At 41.5% G+C, this 20,641-nt stretch overlaps 1 protein-coding gene across 3 annotated transcripts in view; it reads left to right on the plus strand.

The window, feature by feature from the left end:
- The first annotated feature begins 10,385 nt into the window (after nt 1-10,385).
- POLA1 (DNA polymerase alpha 1, catalytic subunit) overlaps nt 10,386-20,641 on the plus strand; it is a 208,148-nt gene continuing 197,892 nt past the window's right edge. For all 3 annotated transcript variants that reach the window (XM_065630908.1, XM_065630918.1, XM_065630927.1), the window contains exons 1-10: nt 10,386-10,439; nt 12,247-12,371; nt 13,307-13,403; nt 13,886-13,966; nt 14,754-14,869; nt 15,126-15,188; nt 16,176-16,274; nt 18,229-18,424; nt 18,657-18,825; nt 19,719-19,897. In XM_065630908.1, coding sequence (XP_065486980.1) covers nt 10,409-10,439; nt 12,247-12,371; nt 13,307-13,403; nt 13,886-13,966; nt 14,754-14,869; nt 15,126-15,188; nt 16,176-16,274; nt 18,229-18,424; nt 18,657-18,825; nt 19,719-19,897 — 1,156 coding nt within the window. In that variant the 5' untranslated portion in view covers nt 10,386-10,408. The remainder of the gene's footprint in view (nt 10,440-12,246; nt 12,372-13,306; nt 13,404-13,885; nt 13,967-14,753; nt 14,870-15,125; nt 15,189-16,175; nt 16,275-18,228; nt 18,425-18,656; nt 18,826-19,718; nt 19,898-20,641) is intronic.

A 20,641-nucleotide genomic window follows, 5' to 3' on the forward strand; every position in this document is an offset into this window, starting at 1 on the left:
AGCTTTAATTCATTTTCAAGTTGTAATTCATCATTCCGGTGGAATGCACAGTGCTTACAAACTACCTCCTTCAGAATAAATCCAAAATATTTCCTATTTATGAAAAAGTCTTATAGAATTATATATAATTAAATCCACAGGGTTGTTTTTTTGTTTGGTTTGTTTTGTTTTGTTTTTTAAATTCAATGACAGTCCATAAGTTATGAAAAGCAAAACCATAGGATTTGGTATAACATAGTGTTATATCTGGTTCTTTCCATAATTCAGTCGTGGAGACATGATTTTTTAAGAAATGCTATATTCTCAGGATACTTGTAGAGAATCAAATTAATCAGTTGTCATGTAAGAGTTTAATTTAAAATGTCATGTTAATTCCAGTATGGTTTATAGATAAATCACCTGAAATCCATAAATTCTTAAAAAGAGTGGCGTTTGATTATGCCATTCATCCATGCTTTATAGCACGGTTTTGAACAAGTGGGGCTATCCACTTCAGGGTAAGTTTTTTGTGTTCTTGCTCTTTCATGAACTACTTTTATAAGCACTTTTAAAGAAAACAGTGAGAAATTGTGGTTGTTTTTTGACCAAGAGGCTATCTGTCTTAGTTCTATTTTCCACAGAGAGATGGTCAGTTAGTGTGGGAAATGTTAGGTCTGTCTGTCCCATTATTAGATTGTTCTGTTGTCCATTTTAACAATCAAGTTTTTATTATTGGGTTGTCAGGGGAGGATGAGGGATTTCTGGCAGTTGGACTTCCTTGCTGGATGCACAGATGTTAGGAAGCACTTTGATTAGCTAAGCTCTGTTGGTCATTCCCTTCCCAGAACCCCAACTACGTAGCTGATCCATTCTTGTCACAGAATCATAAAATAGTTTGGGTTGGAGGGCACCTTTAAGAGTCATCTGGTCCAATCACCCTGTCCAACCTGACCTTGAATGTTTCCAGGGGTGGGTCAACTACCATCTGCCTGGGCAACCTGTGCCAGTGCCTCACCACCCTCATTGTAAAAAATTTCTTCCTTATATTTAGTGTGAATCTCCCCTCTTTTAGCTTAAAACCATTACCCCTTGTCCTATCACAACAGGCCTTGCTAAAAAGTTTGTCCTCATCTTTCTTGTAGGCCCCTTTTAAGTACTGAAAGGCCACAATAAGGTCTTCCCAGAGCCTTCTCCAGGCTGAACAACCCCAACTCTCAGCCTTTCCTCATAGGAGAGGTGTTTCATCCTTCTGATGATTTTTGTGGCTCCCTCTGTACCCACTCCAACAGGTCCACGTCCTTCTTATGTTGTGGGTCCCAGAGCTGGATGCAGGACTCCAGGCGGGGTCTCACCAGAGTGGAGTAGAGGGGCAGAATCACCTCCCTCGACCTGCTGGCCATGCTTCTTTTGATGCAGCCCTCTTCTTTCTTTCTTATTCAAAAGTTTTTCTTAATGTCTATCCTGAACCTCCATTGCAGCAATCTATTGCCCCTGTTTGTTTTTCTACTGGGCACAGAGAACAGATGTACTCTCTTTTGCTTTTTGTATGACTTGTATAGTTAAGATTTTGAAACAATAGTTTGAGGATTTGGAGTAGAGAGCTGATATTCAGAAGGTAGGTTGGTATTTTTTTCACGTCTCTCCTGATTCTTCTAGATGAAACTGCCCTGTTGTTCCAATAGTTTCTCATAGGTCATATCTTACAGATCTTCTCGTTATCCTCCTTGTTCTGTTTTGGGTTCTCTATAGATTTCTTTCTGAGTAGTGCAAGCACAGTCCTACAGCTGCAACTTTACCACTACCAAGAAATATAATCCTGAGTATCACAGATCTCACTCCTCACTCCTTTATATATCTCAGTATAAACTTTGCCTAAATGATTCATATTCTATCTGTCCTGCTTCTTATTGTTACAGATAAAAGATAATATAAGAAAAAAAATCTTTCCTACATTTCCTACATTCCTACATTTAAACTATGTTGTTAACTCTCCTTTCTCTTCTCCTCCTCTTCTGGCTTTCTAGATTTGATGCAAATCCCCTCAAATCCACACTAAGCTGAGACTGCTTTTCTTGCACATATTGGTACTGCACTCACTTTTACCCATTGTCAGTCTATCTGGTGCCTTCCTTTTCCCCCAGCCCAATTTCAAACTTCTTGCATTGATCTTCAGTACCCTGTCACATTACCTTTTCTGGTACTATAAGTCTCCAATACTTTTATTTCCTCCACTGTTCTTGTCAACCTTTATCTTCCCATTTGTCAATTTTTCATGCAAATGCCTTCAAATATTTTTCACATATGATCTCAAATACAAACCTGACAAGTAAAACATCAACAAATCATACTGTAAGCTGCATTCAAGTGATTGTTCGGGGTTCATGTTTAATATTTTGGGTACCAAAAACTTAATTACTTGATCTTTTCATAATCTGGGTAGAGATACACGCTTTATTTAAAACCAAGCATGTACTTACGCACTATAAAATCATGATTTGCTCGCTAGTGGAGCTTTTGCTAGTTATTAAGATCTTTTGACCCTAGGATCTCATTTCAGATGCTTATAACTTTGCCACCTGCGAAACTTTTGGTCTGACGTTACCAGCTGGGCACCTTCTAACCCCTGAGCAGTTATGGATAACTTCTACCAGCATAATGCAGCTGTTTCTGGAAAAATAGATTGAGAATACCCTGCAGATATTTTGGAGGTTTTTTCTTTGAAATGTTCAAGAGCTTTCATGATTGTGAGGAGAGATTTTATATTTGTGTGGAAGTTTGGCAGTCATGACAGTGGTGTACTGTTTTCTATTTTCATGAAAATTGGGCAAATTTGGTCTTCAATATAAGTCACTTCATCTATGTCAGGGCCCTGAGGGCACTAAGAGACCTTGACAAGACTCATCTGGGGCCTCCACTCCACACCCTCTGCCCAAGGGCTCTATTTAAGCTTCACACCTCCACACCTTTTTTCTGAAGACCCATTCCACTGATCTGGACCCATATCTGCCAACTGATTTCCTGCCTTGACCTAAGCCCTGCCGCATTTCTGTAGACCTGCCTGGTGATCCTGGACCTGATCCTAAACCTGACATGTAGATTGACTAAATGGCTTGACCTTCGACCTGCCTCATTGCCATGATATTGCCTTATGATCTGGACCCTTGATTGGACTGGAACACCCTTTCCCATTCTGTCCTGCTCAACTTGCCCAGGTACTGTGGGATTAGGTCCTGGCTGGTGAGGACCCTGATGAGTGGCAGTGTGATTCCCCCTTGGCTCTTGGTTTGTCCTTTTTTAAGGAGCAGCTCCTTGGCAATGTATATGGTATTGGTATGCTGAGTATCTTCTTGTCTTTAGCTGCCAAAGTATTTGGAAACCCCATTCATTAGTGAATGTGGGGTGCGGGAAAAATCCACAAACTTGTTTGGTTTTACAGAACAACTGCTTATGTTCAGTCTTGGGATTGGAAACTCTGAAAACATTTTACTGTAACAGTGTCTTCCATTTTGCCTAAACTAAGGCAGATGAAGGCACCAGAACTGCTTGGAAAGACTTCTATCAGGTTCACAATTACTTTCCTGCTAGTGTCCACATGGACTAATCAAAAGCATCTTAGTTGGAATTGAAAGGAAGGAAAGATTTGTGACCGGCTAGTGTTGGGAAGCAGTATCAGATGCCAGTGGAACAGGGAGACACCTGAAAAGCACAACAGAATGCTAACTATTAGGTAGATCAGGCACAAACAACCCAAATTTGTCATTCGCCATTTGTAAAATCTTTCTGCTCTCACTTCCCTGTGCGAAAAGATCATCTCAGCGCCTCCTTTACTATGGTAACTGTTGCACTATTTCTGAGGCATTTGTACCCTGTAGTGATGAGGTTTTTAGACAAAAAAGCACCAACACTTTCCAAGATATAAGACATAAGGAGGCTAATCATTCTGCTTCAAGTGGGGGCATGAATAACGTGCAGTAAAAGAAAAACTAGGTCACACTCTGTAGAGTGAAGCTGGAAAAAAAGTATTGGGAAACAGGACAACAAAACATCTTTTTTAAAAATACAGAACCCTTCAAACCTCATTTAATCAAAGGCTACATTTGCTACTTTTTTGATAGACTAATTTAAATAGAAGGGGGGAGGGAAATGGGTTTTTCCTAGGAATAATTTTTCACACTTTGTTCAGGTACGATACTGAAACGAGATTACTGTAATTTGTTCTCATATTCAAGCACAAGATACCACTGGCATTTCTGTGGCCTCTCTGCCACGTTTGAAAGGGGGCGATATGGGCTGGTATGTCAGGCATGTTCTTTTCATCTTCGGACAACTCAAAGGATTGAGGCTTCACCATTTTCAGGACTGGCCTTCTAGAAGGCCTGTGGAGCATAGAGAGACAGGGGAACAGGTAGAAGGTAAACCCACCCCACAGATTGTCCTGAGGCATGGAACAGGATGCTTTGAAATCTTCATCCCTAAGACTGCTCATGCTGTGTCCAGTCAAGGTTTGACTGCCTCCTCTATCTGGGCCTGCTTTGAGCAGGAGGAGGACTAGAGATCTCCAGAGATCCTTTCCCACCTGAGCTTTTCTAAGATCCCACACTTAGACAAGCTAGCTACAGCAAGGTGGCAAAATTATTTATGCTGTGGTCTTAAGGGGAAGAAACAGCGTAGAAGCCTCAGTAAATCTGGGAGAGGTAGGAAAGATTGGGGAAGTAGTTATGGCTGAAAGATGGGTGGGAAAGTGGAAAGTCATTTCCCAGTTTCTGTATTATTACTTGTGGATTAAATAATTCCTAAGCATGTCATGAGTTTTTGAAAAATACCTGTAAGAGTACGAGAATGAGTGATCCTTAGTAACAGCTAAACTTCTGTAGTCTTGATGCCCTAGCACAGTGAAATGTTAATGACACCAGAAGGCCAAATATAAATGTGGAAAGTGATTCAGTATGTAAGATTTTGTTATAATAAATGAAAGGCTTTAGCCATATGATTAGGTTGACATGGTTTCTGTGTCAGTGCCCTGAATGCATTAATGGGCTTTAATAACCCTGACCACTCTCAGCTGGGGTGTTCCCATATCCTGCTGCCCAAGGACCAAAGAGCCACACTTCAGTTCAGCCTCAGGCCTTCAGTCCACGCCTGAACCATGTTGTAAGAGTGGGTGTCTCTAGCTGAGCCTGGCAATGGACCCTCTTGGTCTTGACCTCAACCCATTGACTGACTTCTTGCTCTGGCTTAGGACCTGCCTCATCACTGTGGAGTTGCCTGATGATCATCGTATCATATAATAGTTTGGGTTGGAAGAGACCTTTAAAGATCATCTAGTCTAACCCCCTGCAATGAGCAGGGACATCTTCAACTAGATCAGGTTGCTCAGAGCCCCGTCCAGCCTGGCCTGGAATGTCTCCAGGGATGGAGCATCTACCGCCCCTCCGGGCAACCTGGGCCAGTACTTTACCACCCTCATCATAAAAAAATTCTTCCTTATATCTAGCCTGAATCTCCTCTCTTTTAGTTTAAAATAATTACCCCTTGTCCTCTCATAACACACTCTGCTAAAAAGTCTGTCCCCATCTTTCTTATAGCCCCCTTTTAAGTATTGAAAAGCTGCAATAAGGTCTCCCTGGAACCTTCTCTTCTCCCTTCTCAGTGATCACTGAGCTGCGTCTGACTCAGGTGACCATCACTGGACCTGACCCCAAGTTGCGTTTCTGGTTGGGCCTTGGACCCGCTTCATCGCCATGGACTTGTTTGCTTTGAGCTGACTCGAACTCCTATCCCCAGGACAACCTGTTCGTGGTCCTCAGGTTCTGGGGAACAGGGCCACAACTGTCCTGCCAGCTTCACCATGCCCATGGGGAGCAGCTGACCCTTGCTGCTCTCCCGATCTGTGAGCACAGTCTTTACCAGCACCAACCCAGCAACAAAGAGTTGTCAGGATTACAACTACGCTTTGCAGCATATCATGATGCTTTCCTCCTTTCTGCCCAAGAGACATGAAATGGTGAATGCTGAGAGTATTCACCAATGGAAGCACATTTGATCTTCAGCCAGGTCTTGAAATGTAACAGCCTCTCTGCAGTAATGTTCTGCTTACACATTAATTGTTCATTTTTGTGTGACTGTAAAGCAAGAGTACTGAAAGTAGCTAAAACAGAGACTTTCATGCTGTGGCAATAACTGTATGCTTTTGAATACCATTGGCGCCAGACTTAATTCTTAGACATTATAATTATGTGAGAGCTCATTCTCTGTGAGTTTGCTCTAGCTTGTCTTCCCTGTTTAATTTATATTATAATATTTTGTACTTTTCTTCTAGGCTTGAATAGGAATATTGTATTAGGCAAGCAGGTGATGAGATTCTGCTCTCTGTTGCGGTTATTGTAATTCCATCAATTCCGGTTGAGTTACTAGGATTTGCTGCAATATAACTACAATTAGAATTTAATATATAGATATATATATATATTTTAAAGATGTATGTCTGGATGTTCATCCCATAGACCTTTTTTTTCTGTCAGAAAGGAAATTAATGTATTGTTTTAGTTTTTACTTCACATTTGCATTTCAGAGCCTCAACATGCTAATAGCAACTTTATTTTCTTCAGGTTAGCAGGTAACTCACGTGGGAAATTAAAAAGAACTCTGCAGTGAACAAAAGGCATTTTCAGGCCTGATAAACAATGAACCTACCCTTTGAACATAATGACTGCATTATCTTTATTGATAAACAAATGGAGAAGCATCTATTTCTTCACATTTCTATCAGTTAACTACCTCTGAAGAGTTTTGAAAACAAAGGCCTTGTAGTAAGTACTAATTTGAGATTTTTTTTATGTTTAATTTATGTAATATGTGCTCCTTTAGGAGTTTAATCCCTCCTACAGTTAAGTAATTCATGTTGAAATGTCATGTGAATAGCACAATTTAGTAAGCAGCTGCTGAAATGAGGTAGTCAGAGCTGGATCATATTAGATGTAAAAACTTAATTAAGTGATAACATGAATTCATACAGACCAACATAAGGATTAAAAGTAAGAGAATTAAATACTCCACATTTGTAGGAAACATACATATAGAGCACATACACTTATATCCTGAGCACTAGCATGGACAGACACACACACAATTCTCCACAAAGACAGTCTGTACTTAACAACGATATAATAATGTTTAGGCATTTTGAGTTAGACATAGTACAGGTGAATTTGCTACCTTGCTATAGTTCATGGTTTACTCACATTCTGTTTTTTATACCACCCCTCTTAGTTTCAACAGATTTTTTCCATCATCCAAAAATTACCAACCGTAAGTTCCACGTGTAATGTCTGAATCTGAGAGCTTTAACTTCTAATACTTTGTAATGTCTAATGTCTTTGAGACAGATCAAGCATGTCCTAGACATAAAAAGGAAGACAAGAAGAATCCCCAATACAGTAATTATTTTGTCCATTCAACTTAGGTTTGATACTATAGTCCATTTTTACTTTCGTATGTTAATATATACTACTGTTTATATTATCTTTGAGCTCTTGCAATGAGTTTACAATATTTTCTATTCATAACTTATGTATTTAAATTACAGCTCTAAGAAAACAACATGGAAAATACATCTTTGTCACCTTTCGTTGAAATCTGGGAGTTTCCTGAGCTTCCTCCTGTGTTCCGTGTTTTTTGCTGCCCACCATCTTCGCCACTGTGCGCCTCTTGCACTTTTCTCTGCAGCTATCACACTTTCCTTGAGAGAACCTTGGGTGGCTCTGAACTGCACAGCAGAATTCCCACTTCTTGTACTTAAAAGACAATTAAGCAAAGGTCACGCCAAACTGTTCTTGTGTGTCTGTCCCAAGGGAGGTTTAAAATCAGCTCAAAGTAATCTGCTGTGATAAAGCCATTTAGCAGAGGAAGTGCTGGGTTATTTTTCTTTTCCAAAGCAAAGTGCGTCGCCTTCCCCTCTCTTTTTTCTTCCCCCTGCAGCATTTAAATATGCTTGTTATGCTGTGCTGTGGGAAACAGATGCATTTTTGTTAAGACTAGAGATGAATGTCAGGACTGAACTAGCATTCATGAAAAAGGCTTTTGTTTGATCTGCGCTGTCCCACAGTGGAGCTATGGCAACAACTTCAGTTTGGTAAATTAACTGTATCACTGTGTACCGGCTCAAATCATGGCATCACCTGAATGACAAACATGCCACTTTAACAGCTCACAAAGGGTATTGTTTTATTTTTAATCAGTATTAAAATCAAGTCACTTCAAAATTCCAAAGCATTATTTTATGTTTCTCTATCATAGCTTAAAAAATCGAGTAACTTCTGAATTTGAATGCCATATCATGCTCAGTGATGTGATCTTTTTTTCTGCATGTGTTTAAAAAAAACCAACCAACCAAACAAAAAAACCCAGAAACAGTGGATACACAGATGAAAGGCTGTCTGTAGGTCAGACAAGCATTCTTCCTACTGCTGTCAGTGTTTCAAAGGACATGAGTTTGCTACAGCTACAGACTGGCCTACACCGATGACATCTGAAAAAAGATCAAGGTTCTAAGCAGACCTAAGCCATTTTAGAGAAGTTGACTTGTAAATCTCCAGTTGTCTTAACCAATGCTTTTAGAAACCTTTTCAACTATACTCGAGACTGGAATGTAACCTTTTCCAGACACAGCTCTTGCTCTTTGGCTGAAAGCTGGTGTGTAATACCCTTGACTTATGTGTTGCTGTAGGATCCAGATGAGCAGAACATACCTCGCTTCCCCTCCCACCCCCCAAATCAGCTGTACACAAGGAAAAAGCTAACTGGTCTTTTCTCTGAGCCCTCTGTGCACATAGCCTCTTAAGAAATCCAGTCTGAATCTATTTTTTTTTTTTCATGTCTAGCAAGGAAGGGAAAAAAATGTGTCCTGGTTTCAGCTGGGGTAGAGTTAATTTTCTTCCTAGTAGCTGGTATAGTGCTGTGGTTTGGATTGGGTATGAGAAGAAGGTTGATAACACACTGATGTTCTAGTTGTTGTTAAGCAGTTGAGGACTTTTCACCTTCTCATACCGGCCTGCCAAGGAGAAGGTGGGGAGTGCACAAAAGGTTGGGAGGGGGCACAGCTGGGACAGCTGACCCCGACTGACCAAGGCGATATTCCATACCATATGATGTTGTGTTCAGCATATATTTTGGGGGAAGAAGGTAGGGAGGGGACATTTGGAGTGATGGCTTTTTCTTCCCAAGTAACCATTAGATATGATGGAGCCCTGCTCTCCTGGAGATGGCTGAGCACCTGCCTGCCCATGGGAAGCAGTGAATAAATTCTTTGTTTTGCTTTGCTTGCATGTGCGGCTTTTGCTTTACCTATTAAATCGTCTTTATCTCACTTTTACCCTTCCCATTCTCTCCCCCATCCCACGGGGGAGGGGGAGGCGCGGAGTGAGCAAGCAGCTGTGTGGGGCTTAGTTGCTGGCTGGGGTTAAACCACGATAAAAAGGTAAAAGGATTTAGGAAACACGAGAGCATCCATTACATTATCTAGTTTTTCCCCAAGCTGGCCAATCACTACCTCTGAAAAGACTAGGGAGTAATTTACTGAAGGAGTTTGTGAAACTTGTGACAGAGCATAACGATACCTACTCTAAATACGCAAGAAGAAAACCACGGCTGTTACTCATAGGCTGTCACGATCAGCCTCCTATATATATTGTTGCTATATTGTTTAAAACCGCGTGAGAAATACTCCTTTCTGCCGGAAGCTACTGATTCGCCGACAATGTCGTCGCATGTGGTCCTTGACCCTCGTGCTGCAGCCTGGCTCGTTTTCAGACGGTTGAAATCAACCACCACCTTGTCCCACTTCAGCAGTGTGCACCTGCACTATTTTGCTCTAATTAAGGCACCGCGCCACTACGGTCTACGGGCCCCTACATCCCGCAGCGGGGGTGGGAGCCTGGCTGGAGACCCCTAAGGCGCGGCTCACGGGACGGCGCTGACCTGCTGCCGCCCTTGCCCTGAGCCCTCGGTGCGAACCGACGAGTCCATCTGGTCTCAACACCTCGGAAAACGCCCCCGCTGCGACCGCAAAGCCGCGGCTGCAGCGCGGGGCCCGGCCCGCCCCCGCAAACTGCCTGCGCTGGCGGGAGGCGCCACCCCAGGCCTCGGCCGGACCCGACACGCGGCACCGCCGCTGCAGGCCTCGCCCAGGAAGTGGCGCCGCCTCGCCCGGGGCTTCCTTCCCGCACTTGGCTCCCGGCGGGGGGGAGGAGGACGGGGGTCCCTTCCCGCAGCTCGTCCCCCGCTCCGGGCGGTGGCGCCGGGCCCGCCCCCCGCGCGGGGCGGCCGGAGCCGCCGCGGCTGCTGATTGGCTGCCGCCCCGGCGGCGGCTCGCGGGGCTCCCGTCTCGCGCCACTTTCGGGAGCCTTGGCGCGAGCGGAGGCGCGCGGGCGCCATGGCCGAGAGCGGCGCCCAGGGCCGGGACGGTGAGGCCCGCGGGGCGCCCGGGGCGGCAGCGTCCCCTTCCCCGCTCCCTTTCCCCCTCCCCGCGGCGGCTGCCATCGTTTCGGTTTTAGGCGGGGGGCGGAGGAAGGGCAGCGGCGCTCGGTGCGGGGATGGGGGGGAGGGAGAGTAGGAGGAGGAGGAGAACCCGCGCGCGTCGGGTGTCCGCGCGGGTGCGGGAGCGTGCGCGCGCGGCTCCGGGCAGCGCTCCGAGCGGGTCCCGCACCCGCGGGGGCCGGGGCTGCGCTGCCCAAGCCGGGGGACCCTCTCCCCTCGCGGGGGGTGGGGGTGCACACCGGGAAGGACGGTTTCTGCTCTGCCCCCGCTGCCCCGCAGCGCTCTCCGGCGCTGGTTTCCTCACGGCGGTGAGGCCAGGTTGTCCCAGGAGGGAAGGCTGCAGCCCTACCTCCCCCTCACGGCCGCCAGCCCGGGCACTCGCAGCCTGGGGACTCGCTGGCGTTTCGCTGCTGAGGGCAGCGACAGGCACGGGTGGTCCCAGCCGGGGGGGGGAATACGTTTGTTTCAGAAGGAGCATGCTGCCTTAGGTGCTTGTTTATGGTAAACGCAAAGAATTGACAGAAAGTCTTGTATAAATACACCCGAAGTAAGGAAGATGTGCCAGGGGAGGTTTAGGTTGGACATGAGGAAAAGGTTCTTCCCCCAGAGGGTGGTGGAGCACTGGAACAGGCTCCCCAGGGAGGTGTCCCGGCCCCAAGCCTGGCAGTGTTCAAGAAGAGACTGGACAAGGCCTCAGACACATGGTGTGAACTGTGGGGTTGTCCTGTGCAGGGACAGGAGTTGGACTCCATGATCCTTGTGGGTCCCTTCCAACTCAGGACATTCTATGATTCTACTCTTTTAGAATCTTGGTAACGTCTCTCCCATCTAAATAAAATCTTTGTATTCTCATGAAACAAGATTTTTAGTGAGGCTTTGTTGGCCCTTTTCAGCCCCAGATCTTCCTAGCAATTTCTAAGCTCCTTGTCAGATTTCTTCCTAACTTAGTAGAGGCTGTCACCAGGAAGGAACTGGCCGCCTCTGCTGGCTGCCTGACCTGGCTGCGTGCACTCGTCCTGGGTCTCCTCTGCCTGCAGCTGGGGGATTCAGCTGTCATATAAAACCATTACTCTTGTTCCTGGGCTAATTGTGTGTTGTCTGCTTTCATAAGCTGGGTTCAGCCCGTTCATTCTTTGTGGTCAGATAAATGCACCATCCTGCCAATTGAGAGAGAAAAAGAAGTGGAGACCACCTTGCTGAGGGGAGTGTTGCAAAGGGAAGAAAGCGTGCAAGGAAACAGGGTGGCAGTCTTCTGCCAAAAAATCACTAGTTTGTCTCAGTCTAGCTGTACTCTTAAACGTTGTGAAACTGCTTAAAAAAATTACTGCTTTGTAGCAATATAGGCCTTTTCTAAGTCTGTTCCTGAGTTGTCATGGAGACATGCAAAATAAAAGGAGCTGGAAATTCCCAAGGAAGGAGTGGGGGGATCTTTTTCAGATAAGGGGTGATGAGATTTGAGAGGTGCTTTGGAAATCTAGGTGGTAGCTTCTTGCTAAATGTGAACTGGCATGAAGCCTGTTTGATCTCTGCGTCTGTCTGAGACCATGCCTTCAGTATAATTCCAGAATTGGCTTATCAAGAGCCACCCATGACTGTGTGGTTTTAGCCAAGTAGGTCTCTACGTCGATTTTAACAAAACTGCAACCATCTATTAGTATGTCACTGAACACTAAGTACCAAAGCTAACAGCAGCTCATTACTAAGCTTATTTCCCTGCTTTTTAATTAATTGCAGCTATGTATGAGTCTGGAAATTTTGCAGCATCACGTTCTAGGCGTGAGAGGAAGTCTAGAAGAGGCCAGCAAGAAGCACTGGAACGTCTGAAAAAAGCCAAAGCTGGTGAAAAAATAAAATATGAGGTGAAAATTCATCATCTTTCTTTTTAATAAAAAGTGGATGTGAGATGAGGTGCTTAACTACCCTTTATACATATGGGAAACAAAACCTGCCTTTCAGGTCAGCTTTTGTTTTTAAACAGTGTATGTTTTTTAGAATGTAATTGTGATTGTTTTGCTGCTTTCTGGTATCATTTATTTCTTTCTGTTTTCAAAGCGAAAACAATTTTAGTAAATGTAAGTCAAATGCTTGATATTGCTTGAGAACTATCCCATGAGGAAGGACCAACTTTTAACATCTAATTGCATAATTAATGTTATGGTAGGAAGGACACTTTTTTTTTAAACTTCAAATGATTTTGAATTTTAAATTAATTTCAAAGCTTCATGCAACTGAAATCCATTAATATTGATGTGCTCTTTCCAGAAAGAAGCCAAAATTTAAGTATTTAACTGGTAGAACTGGAATCTGGCAGTGTAATGTTGATACTGCCCAGTTAATTGTAATGCCAACAGGAAGTGACTTCCACTTTGAGGTGGATAAATCTAAAGAAGCCTGAAGTGTGTAGATTGTTAACGCGCAAATGTACTCTGAGGCACAGAAGAGCATCTTCAGCGTTGTGCTTAGGCACATCTCAAATCACCTTCGTTTTCGCTGATCATTCATCTTGGTGTTTGAGAGTAGAGCCAAAGGTCAGAACTTTCCATTGGTAGGATTTTTTTTTTGTTGGTAGATTTTGACTATCAGTATACTGTGATAATTTTAAAAATTGATAATTTGTCTTTTGTCACTGCCAAAAATGAAACTTAAGCTGAATGAATAACTGCGCTTACTAGTTGTGAACAATCTAACAGTGTAGGAAACTGCATTTCTTGGGAACTCTTATGTTCTTGGTGATGTTCTATGTTAATAAGTAATGGTATGGGAACTGTTAATCCTCAGTATACCTTAACTGTAGGTTGAGGAGTTCACGGGTGTTTATGATGAAATAGATGAGGAAGAATACTCCAAGAGGGTCAGGGAACGTCAGGATGATGACTGGATTGTTGATGATGGTAAGTTAAGATTCATTTGGCGGGTTATTTTGATTATAGTGTTGTAACTTAATTAGGCTTCATGATGTTCAGGATTTGAGGTAAGTTATAGTTAGTACGTTCTTACAAATTGTTTTAGGAGACAAGAAAAACAAGCTTTTATATGGAAATGAATCTTTTGCATTGTTCTCATGGTATTAAGCTGGTAATGAAAATATTTTTCCATTAAGAACCATTTTTGAAATTTTATTTCCAGTTATCAGTGATGTAACTTTAAAAGTACTGTAATTGAGAATTTATAATTAAACATGTAATAATATATTTAGTCTAATAGAAGACATAGCTGAGAGTGCTGTAATTTTTAACGCTTTTGAATTTACAACTTTTGCTCTATATTCAAGAGGGAAAGTGTTTGAATATATGAAACTTTGTATTATGAATATATTTAGAAATATCAGAAGACAATTTAAAATACAAATCATTAACAATTTGGTTTTCTACAGATGGGATAGGTTATGTAGAAGATGGAAGGGAAATATTTGATGAAGATCTGGATGATGATGCTCTTGGTTCCAGTAAGAAAGGTAGGTTGAACACCACTACTGTAGAATGTCTTCCAGTGGCTTTTAAAGGGTACCTAAAATGGATAAGTTCATGGCATCAGTATGTGATGAGTGTGGTCAAATGATATGTTACTTGAAACTCTGTAGTTCTATGCCTATGACTGTGGATTTTGTTTGGACCCGATAATACAGAAGACAGAGGTCCACAAATTGAGGTCAAATCACTGCTGACTACTTTAACACTACTGGGGCGATTTTGCTTATGGTCTTCTGCAGAATATATATTCGCTTCTAGAACAAATGCATCTAGGAATGATCTTGGTTTTCAAAGCCACTGTCTAAAGGATGCATGATCTCCTTTGCCACTAAAATACTTGCATTCTTTTAAGGATCTGGGATCGGATGGTTTTGCCAACTTTTAGGAAGTTGGTGGCAAACTGAGAAATTTAGTCTGATATTGAGAATCCAAGCCTAGTGCTAAACTCCTGGATACTCTGTTTTTTTTTCTGGAGATGCTTCCATGTAAAGCATCTCAGTCCTTTTTCTGGAGTATGAACTTGAGTATGCAAACATTATCTATGATGTGACCAGGAAAGATGGGTTGCTGACAGGGTTTTGCTTTTTTTGGTGTGTGCATGACAGCTGCTAGAAAGCTGGCAGCAAATGAATGGCGGTTAGGCTTCATTTCAACTGGCAGTGTAAAGGTGGAAGAAATAGACTACCCGAACTATCTATTCCTGCTAATAACTGGACCCTAAAATATTGAGCTTTTCTAATGTAGAATTCACAATTTTATATTTTTCTGTAGGAAAAGGTGGCAAAACATCTACAGTTGATAAAAAGAATGTGAAAAAATCTGTGGTGTCAAAGCCAAACACAATTAAGTCTATGTTTATAGCCAGTGCTGGGAAGAAAAGCACAGATGTAAGTTTTTACATTTTTGAATTTAAAGATTTCTAACTTGTTTGCAGTGTTTTAGTGGGAATGGAATAAAGCAAGGGCTCATTTCAGTTTCTTGTGTCTAGCAAGACATAAACTCCCATTACAATCTCTTCTGTATGCATGATTCTTGAAAACGTTGTGTGTGTTTTGTAGAAACCCTTTATTCATTTGCTGCTGGTCTCCTGTTTGGGTTTGCACATTTAACTTCCAACTGTTTGGCTAATCTGTTATTTTACAGAAAACTGTGGACCTGTCAAAGGATGATTTGCTAGGGGATATTCTTCAAGACCTTAATGCTGAAGTAAGTATGTTAATAAAATCTGCTGGAAACACCTTAATCCATTTGTTTTTCTTGCCATGGAAATAAAGTTTTTCCTAAAACTAGACCATCTAGGATTGATTTCTCCCATAGCACATCTGCTTGGTTTATTCCGCATACGTATGCAGTCTACCTGTCATCTCCACCATGCAGAAGTTGCATGACTCTATTGGTTTGATAAGCCAAAATTACTGTGTCCTGATTGGAGATGGTTTATATGAATGGGATGTAGAGCCTGTGCTAATGCAGCCTTTTAGGTTTTAGTCAGCTCAGAGTGAAATAGGACTTACCTGCATCTGAATCATGTACAGCATATATGTGTACCGCCGTGCTCCAGCCAGTGTACTGTAGGATGTTGCCATCTGGCGTGTTTGGATTCATGAGAAGAGCTGAGGGAGGACTGTTTCAGCAGATGACGTAGCCTGATCTTCTGTCTGCCTCCTCCAGCTTTCCACAGTTTGCTACAGAGAACCAGATTAACCCTTCTGAGTTAGGAGTGCAGGATGACTGCTGTAGCAGGGTTGGGCTGTCTCAAGTGAAGCTATTCTTCATCATTAATGACTTTTAAATGAGTTAATGCACCTTAGCAGGATTTCTTAAAACTGAAAGGATTGCTTACATGTAAACCATGAAACTGCAGTACTGGTTAGATACTGAATTGAAATACGTTGTATCATAAAAAGCATAGTGTGTTTTTAGAGATCAATAAGAGGGGTATAGATGTTCCAATGTTAATTTGTTATCTTGTTTTTGTGCGCTTACTATTTTACTCCTCCCTATGACATCTCATTTAGACTTATAATATCTTAGGCTATCAAAAACCCTCAAATCATTAAGCAAATGCATTTTGATGCTGTCATACTGGTGGCCTTCTTTCTCTTTGATGGAAAACGTTAGTAATGAAGGCAAAAGAAAACACTAAACAACATCTCTTCATTTTGTCACTTTCCCTTTCCTTTCAATATTCAGACTGTTCAGATAAGTCCACCACCAATTATAACACTGAAAAGGAAAAGATCTGCTGGAGTGCCACTGAATCCTTTCTCTGTGCAGTCCCAAACTCCTAAGGTAAAGGAAAAAATTAAAAAAGTTCTCGTTAAGAAGTATTAATCTGTATTGGTTGATTTGAATACTGTCGTCTTTTATTTCTGCTTCTAGAAATTACCTTTCTCATTAGCTTCCTTTCAATGTTACTGTGTAACTTCATGCATTTTTTTGTCTTCCCCTTCCATGTTAGTATCTAAGCAGATTACAATTCTTTCTGTATCTTTAGTACAATAGTAGTATATAGCTGTTAACATTTGACAGGTGAAACTGTTTTTATAAAATGTTAGGTGCATCATAGGAAGGTGAGCTTCTGGTTTGTCTCTTTTTTTCCCAAGAGTAGAAAAGATCCTTGTGGCAAGGAAAGAATGACAGGAACTGAAATAAGCAGAAGAAAGAGTAATTGTGGGTGTGGAAAAGGATAATAAACTCATCTTCTGCAGAAATGGAAAGCAAATGGAAAATTAAAGCTATGGATAGAAATTTACCCTAGTGGAAGATTTTAGTGAAAGGAGGGATGAGCTGCTAAGGATGGAAGGCTAGCATTTTGTTAAAGAGTTCTGGTAAATGAGAAGGACTCTGTAGCTGGAAATAAAATGAGTTGTTACTATTATTAGGTAAGAGTCTGTAGAGGGCAAATGAAGTAGAGTAGATATATCTGATTTGTGTAAGCCTTATGTGATAGTGACATCAACTCTTATGTAAAAAATGATCACTAGTGGCACTCATTTCAACAGTTGTGTGGGAGCCCAGGAGCAATTGAAAAAGAAAAAAGGGGGAAGATACAGTAAGAGAGAATCTTTGACTTATGGTGCAAAGCAGTGGTCACTTTTAGTAGGGAACACTGAGAATGAAATTAATTCCCAGATAGACTGTTCAGATGATAGCTTCTGTGGTCCTAGGAGGAGGAATTGGGTATTTTAGACAATGAAACAGATGAAGAGGATGAGAGTGCAGCCATAGAAAATAAATGGGCATATAAAGCAGTGATGCTTTCTACTTCAGGAGATGAGCAGAAATATAAGTATGGATAAATTCATTTGGCTGAGCTAGCAAAAAATTGTTGGTGAAGGTAGAGTAAGTAATGTTCGCTTTCTGTTTAAAGTGAGTGAAGGGCTGAGTTTGGTGTTTGCCACAGCAGAAGTAGCTGTACTGAGATTAAAACCCTTGAAATTATTGTGTGCAGCTCTAAATGCTATGTCTGTAAATAACAGCTTTCCCCAAAGATAAAGGTTTTGGACCTTGCTACAGGTTTAAGGGCCTGTAGATGCAGAGACCTATTGTTGGTGATAGTGGAGCCCACTTTGTATACACTTTCCATAAGAAGAGGTTCTGTAGCTGCTGCTGCTCAGTGGTACCTGTCTGAAAGACAAACTATGCAGTTGTTGCCTCAGAGTTCAGCCTTGCAGAGTGCACTGAAATTTTGTTTTCCTCACTCTCCCTGTCATGTCTGTAGCATGAAGAAATCCAATGGAGAAGCACTTTCTTCTCTAGACCCATGATGTCTTCTAGACATCTTGAACTCATTACTGATATGAACAGGTGTAAAGTGCCATATTGGCTTTCACCAGTTGTTCTAGGTTCTGTCCCAGCCTGACGTATGTTGTCACATACTCAGTTGACACAGAGGTTTTCATTTAGGAATGGAGTAGTGTCATATGGGGGAAAACATGAAAGTAACCACAAAATTAAATATCAACTATGGCCTACTGTAAATGGCTTTTTAAAATTATAGTAGAAATATATCACAGCAGAACTGATACTATAGAATTAAAAATTTACTTTTGAGGAGTTTTAGCTATCATGCTGCAAAATATGTGGAGCTTTTCCTCTAGCCCTGATTACTAGTTCTGCAAATAACAAGTGCTAGCTTGGTTGTGTGGTTTGTGTTTTTTTTTTTTTTTCCTTTTTAGCTCTTGAGAGTGATGTGTTGTGTTTTTTTTTTTTTAAAAAAACTCATGGCTAAAATGTCTTTCAGGCAATCACCCCTATATCAAAGAAAGCTCCTGCTCATCTCAGAAAGGAAGCTGTTCCTCCAGCTTCATTTCATCCTAAAGATCCAAATTACACAGCAAAATCTGCCATAGCCTCTGAAAATGAGGATACCAAGTATGTGCAAAAAGCTACAGAAAATGGAGGAACAATGAAGACAATAGAAGAGAAAGCTATTGAAGGTATCAAAGAGAAATCAAAACCTAGTTCTGGAAACTCTTTAAATATGGCATATTAGTGTTAAAACACTTCTTAGTTTATACTGATTAGATACTTAGCAGCTTAAATGTGATATTTTGTTTGTACATTAATACTGTTTATTACATGCATGCATATAGTATGCTATGTATGCTGTCGTAAACAGTGTGTCGTTTTAATGACTCAAGCTTTTAGTTCTATGTGCAACACTTCCAGATGATGATCAGGGAATGATGGATTTTGATGAGGAGGACTTTGATGAACCTATGGAAGCAGAGCATGTGGAAACTATACCTGAGACAGCTGAAATCTTAAAGATAGACAAGGAAATTGAAAAGAAAGAGACAGAGCAGCTGGAATCAGAGAAGAAAGAGACATCTCTCTTGTAAGAATCTCTTTTTTTTTCTCCTGTTTAGTTTTTTTTTCCACCAACAAGCCTTAGATTTATCTTCATATTTGTCTTTGCCAATGAGATAATTGTGAAACAGACAAAATTATGATAATGCTATGTGACTTTTGTTTTGGTAGTGATGTTAAAAACGGTGATGTCGAACATGCTGGTAGCTACTTAATTGAAAAATCCTTGATATTTTGGGGATTTAGGACCTGGCAGTGTAACACATATTTCAGTACGTTGAGGTGACCCAGTGTGGATGTTGAACAATGAATTTTGATGGCAGTAAACAAAAATGAGGAATTGCTAACAGTGCTTATTCTAAGCAACTATGAAGGTACTTCATAACCGTAGTTGTAGTTAAAAGTGTTGTCACCAGAAGTAACTTCACATGGTGAACAATGTGTCTTTGGAAATAGGAAAAAAAAAAAAGGTGTTTTTCCTCCTTTTTTAATTTTTTGGAAGAATATTGAATAACATGTTTCCATAACTTTAAACTGTAAAATATTTGAATGATCAAAAAGACTTAAACGTTTAATGACTGAAAAGGTAGTTTTGTTGAAATAATCTGTTCCCGTTGAGCAACTTGTCCAGATAGATGAATATGTGAAGACTTGAATGACCAAGGCTGAAATACCAGGTGAATGACTTTTAAAGCCTGTGTGTTGTTTGCTGGGCACCATACTTGTATGTGAGTTTATATCTTCATCACTCCATCCTTCTTTTGAGAAGAAATCTGAGGAAACCCACCTGTTGGGAATGTTGCTCAGTAGGGGAGGAGCAACAAAAGGCCTGAGAGTATAGGACTGAAAAAAGTGAAACAATGGTGGTTATAGAAAAGGCACATTTTTACTTCGTGTTCCTTTCTTCTGCAAAACATGCAGAAGTTGTTCTCTCCCAGATATCTCATGTTGGGACAGAATTGATGAAGATGAAGCTGATGTAGTAGCAGCAGAAGTTCAGCTGGACCCCGATCTCCTTCCACTTGTGAATGGGGAAAATGATGATCAAGTCTTAAGATTTTATTGGCTGGATGCTTACGAAGATCAGTACAGTCAGCCAGGTAACTGTTCAGTTGAAGGCAGAAAATGCCATTCTGATTCTTTTTGTGTAACTGGGATTTTTTTACTTCCCTAAATTGCATCTAGATACTGTGTCTCTCTGTGCTCTATAACTTCTACATTGATCTTTTTTTTTTTTCCCACGCCCCTGTCCTCAGTGCAGGGTGCTATGACTGGGCAAAGTTAGACTGTTGTCTCTTGGTCTGATATAGTAGTAGGGAGGTACAAAGGGAGCTACTGGCACTTTGCAGTGTTGGTGACCCACTGGCCTTCTTGAAACCTTGTGTGCTTCAGGAATAAGCTGATATTGTTAATTTCTTACACAGGGGTGCAACAGTTGAGCATGTTTTCTTCTTCTTTCTGGAAATGTAACTTAAAATTCTGTTTGATTATTTAAAAGCCTGTACAACAGCAGTTACATGATTCTATACAAAAGAAAGGTATTCCTATCAAGGGAGGAAGGTTTCCTGAAAAATACAAGCTCCGTCTAGATTTCTTTATTCAAACTGTCTAAATCTTGAGGGTTATCTCTGTATTAACATCCCTAAGATACTTTGTGCAGTGAATCCTGGGTCTCATTGTCTTCAAAACTGCAGCATTCTGATCTCAGCCCTGATGAAAGGAGTCGTGTTCACATCCGTTCTAAGGACTTGCCATCCGTCCTCTCGTTTCGTCAGTAGCTTTAGGATCTTGAGTTTCTAATTTGTGCTTCATGTAGGTTTACCAGAAGGTTCTTCCAGATGCCG

The sequence above is a fragment of the Caloenas nicobarica genome, chromosome 1 (assembly GCF_036013445.1).
Source record: "Caloenas nicobarica isolate bCalNic1 chromosome 1, bCalNic1.hap1, whole genome shotgun sequence".
In the NCBI taxonomy this organism is placed as follows: domain Eukaryota; kingdom Metazoa; phylum Chordata; class Aves; order Columbiformes; family Columbidae; genus Caloenas; species Caloenas nicobarica.